Here is a 15,874-nt window from a genome sequence, read left to right as displayed (position 1 = left end):
CTAAGGTGGTTTCACCTAAGACATTGAGCTTTTTATCTTACTTTCATCTCTGCCTTTGCTTACGTTGAACCCTCTCCTTGGAAGGCTGATTCTATAGTCTGGACAAATATGCCTGGACAACTTCTACCCACCATGTTAGGCTTCGCTTAAGAAAGACGTACTCCAGGAATCCTTTCCTGAACGGGCGGGCTGGTTGCTGTGCTCTGACCTTTCATAACGTGCCACAGGGTTATAATACTGTAATAATTTATTTACATATTCATTTCCGGCATTATCCTAACTTCTTTCCGTGCAAATATTATGTTACTCATCTTTGTATCTCAAAGGAGAAGCACAGTATTTGGAAGCTATTGGGCACTCATTAAGTGAACATTTTTGTTCAAACGATAAACAAGCGGAGTAAACAAAATAAATCAATCCGCTATGCAAACAATAGAAGTGCATGGCGAACTCTGGCCCCCGGAGGGCGCATTGCACCGGGACCGGTGCGCAGGCGCGTTGGGAGGGCAGGCGCCGCGGCGGCGGAGGCGGTGGCAAGCGGCTGTGTGGGCTGTGGCCGCGGGAAGTGAATGGTTTTACCCAGAGGGCCCTGCGCGGCCTTTCTCCGCTGGCACCGGCGCTGCTCCCTTTCCCCCGGCCATGGCGTTCACGTTCGCGGCCTTCTGCTATATGCTGGCGCTGCTGCTCACCGCCGCGCTCATCTTTTTCGCCATTTGGCACGTGAGTAGCCGGGGCCGGGGGAAGGAGGGCGAGGTGGCTGCGTAGCCTCTTCTTGCCCCGGGCCCGTGGTCTGTGCGGCCACGGTCTTCGGAGGTCGGCACGCTGGGGATGGGGCCAGGCCGGGGCGGTGCAGGCCGCGCGGCCAGGGGTCTACGCGTCCCTCCGTCCCCGGGTCGGGAGCTGCAGGTCCAGGAGGAGTCGAGACGTCGGGCGGCTGGCTGGCTGCGCCCGCGGTGTCCCGGCGCAGGCCGCGCGCGCCGCTGCTCTTCCCGCGCCGGGTGGGGCGGCCACGGTGCTGATGGGCCCTGAGGGACAGCGCTTAGCTGACCGGCTCCGCCTCCTCGAGGTCTCGCATCACTCCGCAGGATGTCAAGGGCGCAGAGGGGCGTGCTACGTGCTTAGCTGTAATGAAGTTTGCCTAATTATTGTTAATATTTAATATAGATTGCCTTTGTTCTCGGGTACTCACAGGAGTGTGGCCCAAATGAGATAATTGTAACCTACTTTAGATAAATTTCCAACTCTACTTTTCAGCGCAAGTAAAATCACTTTTTCCTCCCTGGATTCTTGTTGCCCGGTGAACTTTGATGCACGTTAAATTGATTACTGTTGACCTTAAATCCGAACTTTTCCCCGAAATCATACTTTGACCGACAGAGTTTGTCCAGAGACAAGTCTTCTTAGCCACCTGTGTATTTGGAGTAGCTTGACGTAGTAGTTTGAATTTGATTTTGAAAATGCTCAGAAAACTTATGTTTCTCTAGGACAATTCCCCCCCCCCCCCTTTTTTTTTTTTACTCATATCGTGTTGCATCCTTACTGGTCCCTGTAAGGAACAAGTTAAGTTCTCTGTGAAATAGTTCTACAAGAGATTGTTAAGGATTCTTGTTTCTCTGAAATAGTTCTGCAAGAGATTTTTTTTTTTTAATTTAAATTTATTTTTGGCTGCCCTGGGTCTTTGTTGTGGTCGCGGGCTTCTCACTGCAGTGTCTTCTCTTGTTTTGGAGCTTGGGCTCCAGGGCTTACAGGTTTCAGAAGTTGTGGCACGCAGGCTTAGTTGCCCTGCCGGATGTGGGGTCTCTGGACCAGGGATCCAGCTGGTGTCTCCTGCCTGACAAGGCAGATTATTAACAACTGGTCCACCAGGGAAGCCCTCTTCAAGAGATTTTTTAAGGATTCCTGTTTCTCTAACATAAGATTAGAAGCAGCCTTTTGGAAATCAGCATTCATTTAAAATTTATCTTATGTTTGCTCTGCCCTCCATACGTTTTGGAATATTGGTCTTAATTTGGATGATGGGGCAAGTTCACTCTTATGTAAATCTTAAGTCAGGTTTCATCATGTCCATAGCAAGGATTTGTTATGGAACATAGAGGAGCAGAGTGATTTAAATGGCAGCAGTGTCGTGTGCAAAAAAAAAAAAAAAAAAATCTAAATCCATTCCCTTTTGCTAAAGAGTGTGATTATGTTTATAAGTATTTGAAACCCAACTGCTTGTGTAGTGGGGAATGCTTATGTAGGCTATTAAGTAACTGTTCTCTTGAAATGCTTTTCATTAGGAACCCATAACTTGAAGAGCATTTTGGACTCTTCTTTCACTCTTCCTTAATAAATAAAGATAATTCGGGATGGAAACTAGCTCTGCCTTAGTAAGCCTCTGATGAAACTGAAATGTGTGGTTCCCTGCCATCTGTAGATGAAGATTTAATTATTTCCTGCTTCATGGGCACTTGTTTTCTGATGAGCTGATGAGGATTCTTAGAGCTGTGGATGCTTACATTTTGAACTAGATTGTGTTTGGCTTAAAGAAAACCTGGAACTGCACTTAAAAAAAAATGGGCAATTTAAATGAATATGTGTCTGGGTGAAATAGGTATTTTTTGGGGGGGTGTGGTTTTCCCAGGTGGTGCTAGTGGTAAAGAGCCCGCCGGAGGAGATGTAAGAGACACAGGCTTGATCCCTGAGTTGGGAAGATCTCCAGGAGGAGGGCACGGCAACCCATTGCAGTCTTCTTGCCTGGAGAATCCCAAGGACAGAGGAGCCTGGTGAGCTTTGGTCCATAGGGTCGCAGAGAGTCTGACACGACTGAAGTGACCTAGCACGCAGCTCGCACAGATAGAGTCTTGTTATAGAATTAAAAATTTGTTTGTACTCAGATTAGTGGAGAGCTTATGTCCTTAGGGATTTCTTAGTAGTTCAGAAGATTATGCATCCTTGGGGAACAAATTGAAAATTCTTAATAGAGACATAGTTTTAATTTTTTTTGTTAACTATGTAACCTTCAGTTTGTTTTCTTAGGTTGTTTAAGTATCTGTGAGAAGACTCATCTGGAAATTTAAAGTATTAAATTAAAAAAAATCTCCTTTATGTTAACTGTTCCATGGAGGATTTTTTAATGCTGATGGTTACATCTGTCAGTGTAGTCCTAATTCATGTGCTTGATGCTTTTTGGAGAACAGAGCTGGGGAGCACAGGCTTGTTTGAAAGCTAAAAATGCAGAAGTCATTCCCCAAAGATGTGCATCAAATTATTTATTTTTGTTTTTGAACTTTTGTGGAAAATTTTGTGAACATCCTTGTCCAGATACACAGTCACAAAAGATTTGAAAACCACTAGTTTAAGAGTCTCTTCAGAAGAGTTTTGACAACTCTAGCTTATAGCACTCAAACAGAAACCCATTCAGCAACATACTCATTAAAAGATCGTTTGAAATCACCTGAAGAAAATGTCCAGTGGGAAAAAAGTTTAAGCACAAGTTTCATACTTTGCTATTAAATTGAATCTTGTTAAAGGAAAGCAATTGTATTTGTGATCATGGTCCTTATCTTAAAGCTTATTGTGGTGGTGGTTTAATCGCTAAGTTGGGTCCAAGTCTTTTCAGCTCCATGGACTGTAGCCCACCAAGCTCCTCTGTCCATGGAATTTTCCCGGCAAGATTTCTGGAATGGGTTGCCATTCCACTGGGAGTATATCACAGCTGATATCAGATAAGTGACTAATAATATCTATAAAACATAAATTAATATCTTTAATTGTACGCTTGTATTTTTAACATGTATGTGTGTTATGGGTCATTGAAAGTGAAAGTCACTCAGTCGTGTCTGACTCTTTGCGACCCTGTGGACTGTACAGTCCATGGAATTCTCCAGGCCAGAATACTGGAGTGGGTAGCCTTTCCCTTTTCCAGGGGATCTTCCCAACCCAGGGATCAAACCCAGGTCTCCCGCATTGCAGGAGATTCTTTACCAGCTGAGCTACAAGGGAAGCCCAAAAATTCTGGAGTGGGTAGCCTATCCCTTCTCCAGGGGATCTTCCTGACCCAGGAATTGAACCAGGGTCTCCTGCATTGCAGGTGGATTCTTTGGGCTATCAGGGAAGCTCAAAGGAAAATGCTTTTTGGTGAGTTCTATACTTTATTTTAAGCATAGGGCTATTTTTTTTCCCCTTCCCCCCCGCCCCTTTATTCAGTAAATACTGACTGAACACTTAAGTATGTGCCAGGCACTATTTTAGGCCCTAGAACAGAGCAGTGAACCCAGCAAAACTCTTTGCTTTCATGGAGCTTACATTTTAATGTTTAATTAATTTCCTTCCATTTCTGTTTGCATTAGAATTTTTATGAAGCCAGGTTAGTAAATTTTATAAAATTCCAGAAATTAAACTCATCTTTTTATGAAACTAAGGATTTTAACAGGATTTAAGGATTAAGGTTTAAGGATTTAAACCAGCATTTATTAAAAGGTAGAAATATATGACTTAAGTGAATTTTGGTACTATTGAGTAGCACTGTCTCACATATAAAGATGGTAGTCCTAGCCCATCCGAGGAAGGGCGGATTAAATTCTTTGTCCCCTGGGTGGTTAGTGGCAGCAATTAAAATAGCTTCCCCATAAACTTGGGGCCTTTGGCTTCTTATTTTGACACTGAACACCACAAAGTGGTGTGTCACCCCAATTTGATTTTTCGTGCACTTTGGCTTTGAAATTCTGTGTTCATTGACCCTAATGTTAATGCCACGTTTCTTTTCAGAGTTTGGACAGAAACATTTTTAGCCCCCATTGACATATTTTTTTTAATTAAACTTTTTATTTTGTCTTGGCATATAGCAACTTAACAGTGTTATGGTTGTTTCAGGTGGACAGCAAAGGGACTCAGCTATACATATACATGTATTCATTCTCCCTCAAACTCCCCTCCCATCCAGGCTGACACACAACGTTGAGCAGAGTTCCCTGAGCTATGCAGTAGGTCTTTGTTGGTTGTCCATTTTAAATACAGCAGTGTGTACCTGTCCATCCCAGACTCCCTATCTTTTCCCCTCCATCCTTTCCCCCTGGCAACCATAAGATCATTCTCTTGAGTCTGTGAGTCTATTTCTTGGACAGAATAATTTGTGGTTCTTGCCATGTTCGTTTTTTTTTTTTTTTTTTTAATGGTATGATTTTAAAATATGTATTTGTTCATTTATTTATATTAAAGTTGATTTTAGTTGATTTACTCTTACCGTGTATTTTAAAAGAGTGAGCTCTCCCCCCCCTTACCATGTATATTACTGTTTCACTTAGCACCCCATGAGAAGCTGGCCTTAACCTGGGCTTTACCTTTCTTTAGTCTTCCATTTGGTGGCCAAATGAAAGGACCTGCACGTGGTAGGAAGATACTGAGGACATGAAACAAGGTCAGATTGATCACTTTTGCAGTGGCCTTAAACAGGCCTACTCTTTCCTGTGTGGTACTTAAGGTGAATTAGAATAAGATGCTCCTTGAGGCAGAAGGACTGAAAAAGTCCTCCCTTCTGAACAACCCCTGGGTGCAAAGCCCATGCCTGGGTGTTTGGCAGCAGGAGCCTGCGATGGCATTGTGCCCCCACCTGGCCTTTGGTCCTGTGCAGAAGCTGCACTACTGTATGTGGTGATCCTGGCTGTGAAATTTAATAATCTTAGTGTTCCTCTGTTCTGAGGCCATTTCTTGAAATTTCCAAATCAAAGCAGGACCTTGAAATACATGTGTTTGGACACAAATGGGAACAAGCTGATGCATGCGAGTCCATTTCTGCTGTCCCACTGAACACTGTGATGGAGGTGGACATGCACAGATGATGAAAACCACTTCACCTGAAGGGGGTACAGAGTCTGGGGGAGGGTATAAACCTGGCCTTAAATCCTCTCCTCTAGTATGAGAAATGCCAGCCTGGTAGCATTATAAAGCCCTGTGCTATGCAGAGATTATAGACAGGGCATGCAGTTATTTCTGCCCAAGGAAGTCAGGGAAATCGACTGGGAGGGGTTGACATAGGAAGAGTGTTTTTTAGGATGATAAAGAGGAGTTTCCGTAAGTAATTATGGCTGAGGGAAAGACCATTTCAAGCAGAGAAAATAACGAGTGGAGGCACTGAATAAATTGAACATTGAAGATATTTATCATTTTAGTGATAATGATGTACGTGTTTTTAGTTCTTTAAATGTGATTCTAGTTATTTAATGAGCACATACTGTGTTTACTGTAAACTGGCACAGGCAAAGTTGGTACACTTCCTCGTTAACTTTATTCAATGAGGCAGGTTTGTTGCCACTCTTTGTTAAAGTGAGAGATCCTAACTATTTTATTTTTATTTTAGATTATAGCATTTGATGAGCTGAAGACTGACTACAAGAATCCTATAGACCAGTGTAATACCCTGAATCCTGTAAGTTATAATCTAGGGTATTTCTCTAGATTTTTAAACTGCTTTTGCTTTTAACTTGATACACTTTGAAAATGGCCAGTATTCTCAGTAGCCTGATAAATTTGTACTTTTTTTAAGTAGGCAGAATTTTAAAAAATATTCTTTTTCCTGTCCTGCTTGACTATTCTGACTATTATTAATCTGCTGGTGATCTTGTCAGCTGTCATACTAACATTCTTCCAATCTGCTTTTTACATTGTCGGCCAAAGACAGTTGAAAAGGTCAAAAAGATTAAAAGAGTCAAAATTGCATTAAAGGTGTGTACTGCTTTTTAGTTTAATATTTTAATGCTGCATTCATTTCATGGGGAGGGCTAGGCATTTGTATTTGTAAACTGTTGTGTTCAGTGTGCTTGTTCATATGCCTGTTGAGGTTTCTGATTTCATGAAATTTCATATTTTATGCAAATGTTTGCTTGCTGGCCCAGTCAAGTAGGGAAAGCTGTTAAATGCTCATGCATTTAAAAAAATGTTATAGCCATAGGCACTTTGATATTAGATTATTAGGTGCAGTGTTTGAAAGTTGGTTAACCTGAAATGACTTTAATAGGTGAGATGAGTATTCTTTTGTGACTTACTCTGAGATAGTCTGTAGGTGGAGCCTTTAACACTATATCTACTTTTGTCTTTGGTTCTGGAATTTATTTACTCTTTCAGCTGCTGTTTGTTCAGAACCTTTAAGGTGGGTAGCTCTGTTCTTAGGCTCTGAGATTTTGGAGTAATGCTTACCCTGGACTCATGCTGTCAGAACTTTGTGGTTAACAATTTATATACAGATGTCTACATAGTTATTTCTAGTATATCCAATCTAAGTTTCTAAAACAGAACTGTCTTACACTAAGTTCTGAGCTCTTCTGATTTAGTTACAATGTGGCCCTATTGTGCTTGGGGCCATATGTTTATTTTTACCTCATTTAGTTTGCTCATTCAGGAAGATTCTCCTTTAGACTGTAGGTTTGATTTTTGTTGAACTGGTCAGAAACCGAAAGGTTGTTTGTAAGAAAGCAGTGTGTATGTCTTCAATAAATAGACTATTAATTCATCTTTAAAAACTACTTAATGAAGATGAAAACATATATAGACTTGAGCTGTGTAAAACTGAAACACTGGCATGCCAGATGGATTTTATTTGGAAAGGGTCTGTAAAGTTAATTTGCTTCTTTATCATTGTTTCCTAGATAAACAGGCATGATGGAAAACATTCCTAGTTTGTCTTTAAAGAACTGATAACGATAAGACTTGATGTAGGTACAGTTAAAAGTATTAACTGTTTCTCTACTCTTATGAAACAAAATATAAGATAAATCTGCCTTCTTATTGGAAAGTGGTAATGTTCATTGTAAAACGTCTTAACTTTTTAATTGTTACCAAGAAGTTGAACTGAAATTTCTCCTTTTGATGTTTGTTTATAAATAGTTTACTATTTTCATTGGCTTTTCATTACTTCAAATAACCAAATGATGATGAAGATAATCATAGCTGAAATCAGATGAGGGCTATCCTGGGTGCCAGGCTCTGTGCTAAACATCTTTACCTGAGTTTTTCATTCAGTTTTCATGACAGTCCTAAGAGGTGGGTGTATCATACTCTAAAGGAGAGTAAACTGGGGCTTAATGAGGTTCGAGCACTTTGCTCAGGGTCACACTGCTAACATAGAGTCAGAATTGGAACTCAGCCTGATTTTTAGGTTCAAATTCTTCTGTTTTCCTAATTTAATGTAAATCTAAGATGGACTCACTTTATTTTAACATATAGTTTGTGGTTTCTAGCTTTTTTTAATGGAAAGAAATTCTCACTTTGTGCCTGGGACCTCCAAATGTTGTAGTGGGTCAGAAGGAAGTTTTTACATCAGCCTAAGTTGTGGTTTGGATAGGGTGCCGATAATTGGCTCAATAGCAGTGCATCTGACAGTTTTCCCTATTGAAAATTTGTTTTGACAGTTCTGCCAAAGTATGGGGGAAGACAAATACAGTCATTTTTTAGAATGTGAACCTTATCTAGAGAATATTATGACTTGCATGTTTGAGTACTGTTATTTCAGCCATATTTGCATGAGGTGTTTTTTATGAATACTAGTTTTTGTGTAAATGTTGGTTCCTAAATGGAATAATTTTGTGGCACTTATGGGGAAATTTCATTATTAAGGCATGAAGAGTGCTGGTCCTTATGAGAGATGTATAGTACAAGTTTCTGGACTGCTTTGAGGAGAAGGGAGGGAGTGTGGCATTTGTTTCATACTAGAACTGGTAGAATTGCAGGTGACCTTTATTATCAGTCTTATTAAAGAAGACTGTTTAAAAGCAGTAGGGAGCATGCTTTTGAAGTCATTTTCTCCCCATACATCAGTCTGGGAGTGTAGAATGAAAACTTGAATGATGATTTGTATTGTTAGATCAGTTGGTTTTTAGAGAACTGAAATAGGCTTATTATATTGTAAAGAAAAGTCTTGTTATTTAAACTAGTATTATAAACTGAAGCGCTAGTGGAACTCCTAATAAAATGTATATTTTTCTTGGTTTGTCCTGGTTGTAGTCTTTGTGTTTCAAAGATTTCCCTGTAGATGTTTTCTTGTTTTCTCACAGATGTTTAACTTTGATCTTAACTAAATGCTGATTAAACAGTTCATATTATTTATATTTATATGTTTATCTATATGTGCAGAGTTTAATCTTATTATTATATTGCTGAAATTTGTGGAAAATATCTGGTTAGTGGTACAGATTAATTGATTTTACTGGAATTTTATTTAAAATAGTATTAATTAAAAACTTTGCTTTATAGCTTTGAATGGAAAGGATAATTTGGGAGTACTAGAAAATGGGCTTGAATAAGTAATATAATTATATTATTTCTACAGCTGTAGTTTACCCTCAGGAAAGATCTGATGGTACAGTACAGACACATTTGAGAAACTGGCTTTGCAGCTGTGACTTACTGTAGGAAATTCTTTGGCTGAAACTTGGAATGAAAGGTTTTAGTATTTATATTTAACAGAGTCATTAGATTGAAATCTCTAGGATGAGAAAGATAATTTAAAGCATGAACTCTTGGTCGTTTATGAAAAGCATTTTCCTTGGACTAGTTTTTCTTCACTTAATACTGCTTGCTATCCAAAGATGTATTTTGTTTTTGAGTTCAGAGCTGCTACCGGTCTGCTGTTGGTAGCACTTCACTGGAGAAAGCAGGCTGTAAGAGACAGAAAAGCTGTGTAGGAACGGGAGCTCAGGAACGGGGAGAATTCCAGTCTCATGGTTTAGATCCCAGTCTTTTCCCTCCTACATTGCAGAAAGCACATCGTTTGCATCTGTGCATTTTAGTGTTCTTCCACTCCGACTGTGCTGAGATGATTGGCTGTTGGCTTTCCATTGAAAAATTACTTTTGTGGTAATGTGCGTTTTGCTAAATATTGTATTTGTAGCACCCTGGTTTCTGTTAAAGGCTTAAAAACACTAATGTGTGAACTTATAAAGGGAGCTTTGTTCTTGTGAATTTTTTTATATCATGTTGCATGTGATCAGATACCTCATTTTTATATTTTTATCATTTTTAAATAGTGGAAAGAAAAAATATTCTAAGTTATTCTAAGTGATTAGCAAATAGCTGTGTTTGAACAATCTGGGTGGTAACTTTGTATAATTTAACCTGTTGTAAGAATTTGGGTTTTAAATTTTGAGTCACATATTATTGTTTTAGTGCAAGCTATAACCTCTGGTCAGTTTGCATATAATCCTGCTTTTGGTCAGAAGTTAAATATGAAAACTCAATAGCATTTTTCATTTCTGATTCTAAGAAAACAAGTGATTTTTCACTGTGGAAACTTAGTTGCCACCTGCTCTCCAAATTAGCAGTTGACTTAATGCCAAGGTGTTTTGATAACCTATAACTGGCTTGTGTTTTTTCTTCCAGCTTGTCCTTCCAGAGTACCTCATCCATGCTTTCTTCTGTGTCATGTTTCTTTGTGCAGCAGAGTGGCTTACACTGGGTCTCAATATGCCCCTCTTGGCATATCATATTTGGAGGTAATATTGAGATACACTTCTAATACTTTTCCGAATTAAATTTTAATTATACTATGGTTGATACGATTATCTTAACATACTAGTCACCTAAATCAAAGTGGTGGTGGTTTAGTCGCTAAGTCATGTCTGACTCTTGCGACCCCATGGACCGTAGCCCACCAGGCTGCTTTGTCCATGGGATTCTTCAGGCAAGAATATTGGAGTGGGTTGCCATTTCCTTCTTCAGGGGATCTTTCTGACCCAGGGATTAAACCTGGGTCTTCTGTACTGCAGGCAGTTTCTTTACCAACTGAGCTACCAGGGAAGCCCCCTAAATGAAAGTAGTTGGCATTTATTTTTTAAATCACATGGATGAACAAATACTGCTTTAATACCTCTTATGGAGCTTATGTTACTATTTGTTAAAGGGTTTTTAAAAATTAAGCTATATCTTAGATGCAATAATGTGTGCACAATCTGAAGTGTACAGCTCAGTGGATTTTTATGTCTGTGTACACTTGTGAAACCACCACCCAGATCAAGATATATATTAGTTCCAGCCCCCAGAAGAGTCCCTTGTGTCCCATTCCAGATACCCTCTAACTTCCTCAGGAGAACCAGTGATCTTTTGTCACTTAGATTAGTTTTGTCCTTTTCTGAACGTCATGTAAATCAGATTGTACAGTGTGTGTCTTTATTTCTTTCTCCTTGTTTACTTTATGACTCTAAATTTGGTTATTTATAAAAGATTCATATTTCATAACTTCTACATGTTTTGTTTCAGATAGGCAAAGTGTCATTGCCCTTGACTTTAGGAAGTACATGTGGAAGAAGTACTTAGAAGTAAAGTGATTTCACATCTGTAATGGGCTCTGATACAGCTCAGGAAAAAATGTACATGTATTTAGAGAAAGAAAAGAGAAGGACAAAGCCAAATGTGAGCATTTGGAACATCTTGGTGAAGGCTTCTTTATGTTAAAGTAGAAAGTTGAGAGGAAAAAAATTGTATTTCCTTTTTACAGTTATTTGTAATTCTCTTGGATTTCTGAAACTGTAGAGGAGACCAGATATACCTTGTTTTAACTGCTCTGTTTTCCCCTTTAGGGGCTCTAGTTTTAAAATTAAGATGATAAAAGGAAAGAACTCCACCTAGAACTAAAAGTATGCTTCTCTATGTGGGCCACCTCTCATTGTAACCAGTATCGTTTGAGAAGAATGCTGCTGTCCATCTTGAAGGTTAGCTTCCATTCTGAGTGGCTAATCACTTGTGCTTATTACAGGTATATGAGTAGACCAGTGATGAGTGGACCAGGACTCTATGATCCTACAACCATCATGAATGCAGATATTCTAGCGTATTGTCAGAAAGAAGGATGGTGCAAATTAGCTTTTTATCTTCTAGCATTTTTTTACTACCTATATGGGTAAGTTTAAAAAATGAAAATACCATTTTACTCTGCTGCCTGAAACATTTGTAGGCATTAGGTCTGAACACCTTAAAACCCACTTGAAGAATAACTCATGTCCTGAATGGTGGTACTGGTAACGGCACAGCGCACACTGACAAATTCACACACATTGAATAAACTGGTACTTGTCAAGGCAGCCAGCTGATGTGCAGTCAGAGGCAGAAAACTGGGGCAGGTCCTCATTTTTCATGGCAGAGCAAGAGCATGTGGCTGTGTGCATTTGCAAAAAAGTTTTTGCTTGCCTCAGGGTCTGTCTCAAGATTATGTTTAATTTTTTTTTAATCATTCTTGTTAAACTATATGTTCTACCCTTTATTTTCTGGTTTGCATGCTCTGTGTGGCATGAAGGAAAGAAAAGTTCTATCATACAGGATGGTGCAGTTACTGATTTTCATCTTTATATACTTAGATGGACTCATATCATTCCTCTCGATCAGGGTTTCTTGACCTTGGCACTGTTGATATTCTGGGCAAGACAGAATTTGTTGTGAGAAGCTGTCCTGTGCATTGTACAATGTTCAGCAGCATTCCTGGCCTCTATCCACTAGATGCCAGTAGCATCCCCCTGCCCCAGTGATAATAATCAGAAATGTCTCTAGACGCTACCAGATGCTCTCTGTGGGGCAAAATCACCCTGGTTGAGAGCCACCATTCTAGCTGTACTGTAGGTGGAGGAAAACAGCTGCTTATTAAAACTAGAATAAAACTAGGGCTAGAATACAGTTATAATTTTTCTTTATATAAATACATCTCTCTCATTTTTTATTAATATATATTCAACTTGGAGAGAAATTTCCACCCGATTTTCAAAATATGAAGAAGATTGTATTAGATGAAATTATTGCAGTAATTAAGGTTCTCTTCCCTCTCCTTTTTGTTACTTGAAAACTTTCTTAGTGTTAAATGGTAGGCATGTAGTCATATTTCTTGTTCATATTATTTTCCATTATGGAAGAGGGACTTAAATTTATGGAAAATGCATTTTTATGCCTTTAGAGGTTATATTTGTGAAAAATCAGTGTCTGCAGATGTTCATACATGAAACAGAGTGAAAAAGTTCTGAAAAGTGAAGTTCCATATGTCCTTTTAATTTCTATTAATTTTCATATTTTAGTTTCTATAATAAGTGTCTGAAACAATGCTGGCATTTAGTAGACACTTAAAACATACTTGTTGAAGGAAGGCAAATGAATGAATAAATGATAAGAGTTGTGGGAAAATGTTCACCAGGAGATGGTAGCACTATGTGGTTTGTTTTATTTAAACAATTATTTTTGGCTGCGCTAGGTTGTAGTTGCTTTGTGAGGGCTTTCTCCAGTTCCGTCAAGCAGGGCCTACTCTGTTGTGGCATGCAGGCTTCAGCAGTTGTGGCTCGTGGGCTCTAGAGCGTGGGTTCAGCAGTTGTGGCATATGGGCTTAGTTACTCTGTGGCATGTGGAATCTTTCCAGACTATGGATCAAAGCCTTGTCCTCTGCACTGGCAGGCGGATTCCTATCCACTGCGCCACCAGGGAAGTCCCATTCATTTGTTTTAAATTGTCAAGCTTGCTCACCTCCTTGCTTTGTATTTCCGTTTAGACACACATGCCCTTGAACCATGCCTCTCTCACCTCGCCCTGCATGTAGGATCAAATGGTTATTGCTTTTTATTTTGCTTGTTGGTCTCCTTTTCTTTTTTTAAACTTGCTGCTGTTGCCTAGAGTCTTTCTCTAAAGGGAAAGTTCCTTGATTATTCCTGTCTGTAAAATGGGGATAATAATGGTACGTACCCTACCTCCTAGGACCTAGCAGAAGGCCTGGCATGAAGTGAGCCCTTGGAGATGCTCACTTCTATTCTTAGATACCCCTCTGGAGCAGTGTGCTGTTTTGGATTGCTTCTCTAAGCTCTGATCCCCCATTAAGCTTTCAGCTGTGCTGTTCTACTTGCTAAAATTGGAAAGGAAATAGGGGACAACTCAGCCCATGTACTGAGCTAGTTGTACCTTAGGCAAAAGTCCATAAACGCAGATTAAAATCGTATCGTGAGCTTGTCATTGGTCTTACCATTTTCTGTGATGTTGTGATACCACAAACTACTATATAAAGCAGACTCAACTTTTTGGTGCTGTTAGTTTTTATAGTTAGAAATGTTTGAATTAACAATAGCCTTTTTCTTCTTTTCAGCATGATCTATGTTTTGGTGAGCTCTTAGAACAACGCTTAGAAGAATTGGTCCAGTTAAGTGCATGCAAAAAGCCACCAACGAAGGGATTCTATCCAGCAAGATCCTGTTTCCAAGAGTAGCCTATGGAATCTGATCAGTTACTTTAAAAATGACTCCTTATTTTTTAAATGTTTCCACATTTTTTGCTTGTGGAAAGACTGTTTTCATATGTTATACTCGGATAAAGAATTTAAATGGAATTACGTATAAATTAATATAAAATGATACCTCTGGTGTTGACAGGTTTGAACTTGCACTCCTTAAGGAACAGCCATAATCCCTTGAATGATTGCATTAATTATTGACTGTCCTTAGTCCATTGGAAGCTTTCGTTTATAGGAACTTGTAGGGCTCATTTTGGTTTTATTGAAATGCCATTTAATTATAAATTAGCTGTAGATATGAGGTGCTTCTGATGAACTGAAAATATGTATCTGACCTGTGGGAAACTACATGGTTTTCCTTATCTATCATGTAGGTGATTATATATGGATGCATTGAAAAAATAAGAGTGGGATTTTTTTCCCCTTGGACTTGAAATACTATCCCTGTATATTGCATGAATGAGAGATTTCCCCATATTTCCACCAGAGTAATATACTTGCTTTAATTCTTAAGCATAAGTGAACATGATATAAAAATACACGCTAACTTACTTGTGAAGAATGCATTTAAAGCTATTTTAAATGTGTTTTAATTTGTGAGACTTTACTTATTAAGAAATTGGTTACTAAATGTTCTAATCTGGTGGTAAAGGTATTCTTAAGAATTTGCAAGTACTTTAGATTTTCAAAACCAAATGAGAGAGAACATTGTATAACCATCCTGCTGTTCCTTTAGTGCAATACAATAAAACTCTGAAATTAAGACTTATTTTCAGTGCATTGTTTTAAAGATTATAAATAGCTATTTCTTAAACTTGCTTATTCCAAATAAAGACATATCACTGTCAATTTTTTAAGAAGATAGTAGAGTATTTTTTGTTTTTTAATACCATGCTTGGATCTAAAAAGGACAGTTTTTAAATGGTTAAGTATATTACCATCTGTTGTCACTTGACAAGATTCATAAACACTGATGGCATAGCATCATCATTTTTCTAATTAAAATTATTGTGAAACTTAAAAGGTTTAAAGTATTTTTTTCCTTTTTGAAACAGCAGGTTTTTAAGGCGAAATGAATTATACATTTGTGTTTGTTTTTTTTTCGCTGCTGCTTGAAAGGCAGGTGATTTATGGCTTGCATGTTTTCATAAGCATTCTTGTGGTTTATTTGAGAGGACTAAGTTAAGGCAATTGAAAATAGTGTAAGTGGTTCAAAGTTTCTTAAAGGATCAAGGAAGAAAATCATATGTAGAAATTCCACGTAATGACCAAGGGGATTTATAGATGTGTTTGTGCAAGTCTTATTCTAAGTAGCCCTTGAATTAGATGCTGTTTTATGCTCTACTAGTAAAGAAATGCTTCCCCACCTTTGGGAGAAGGTTACTATTTTGAGATTGGGTAATAGGAGTAAATTGAAGAAGAGGATATAGAACCAGAGATTGAGGAGAGTCAAACCATTTCATAATGAGAGCCGCTTAAAGACCTTGCATTTTGTAGTCTGGAGCACACCTCAAGGGATCTGACTGTTCATTAGTTCATGCAGTAAATTGTTTATTGAGCCCTAGTTGGGCACTGTAGACTCGCGATCTGAGTATAAGCAACCGTTCAGCTTCTAATCCACCCAATTGTACTAGCATGCACTCATTTTTCTTTCTT

The 15,874-nt window shown here is 38.8% G+C and overlaps 1 protein-coding gene across 1 annotated transcript; it reads left to right on the top strand.

Annotated features, from left to right (window-relative positions):
- The first annotated feature begins 615 nt into the window (after nt 1–615).
- On the top strand, nt 616–15,118 carry CNIH1 (cornichon family AMPA receptor auxiliary protein 1). Its single transcript, XM_052646890.1, has 5 exons — nt 616–720; nt 6,338–6,406; nt 10,351–10,463; nt 11,723–11,866; nt 14,075–15,118. Exons 1-5 carry the CDS (start codon nt 640–642, stop codon nt 14,100–14,102), a joined length of 435 nt encoding a protein of 144 aa, XP_052502850.1. The 5' UTR covers nt 616–639; the 3' UTR covers nt 14,103–15,118.
- Nucleotides 15,119–15,874: the final 756 nt, after the last annotated feature.

The sequence above is a fragment of the Budorcas taxicolor genome, chromosome 10, assembly GCF_023091745.1.
Source record: "Budorcas taxicolor isolate Tak-1 chromosome 10, Takin1.1, whole genome shotgun sequence".
NCBI classification, from domain to species: Eukaryota; Metazoa; Chordata; class Mammalia; order Artiodactyla; family Bovidae; genus Budorcas; species Budorcas taxicolor.
The sequence above is the reverse complement of the archived record's forward strand: the minus strand, read 5'-3'. Positions and strand labels throughout refer to the sequence as shown.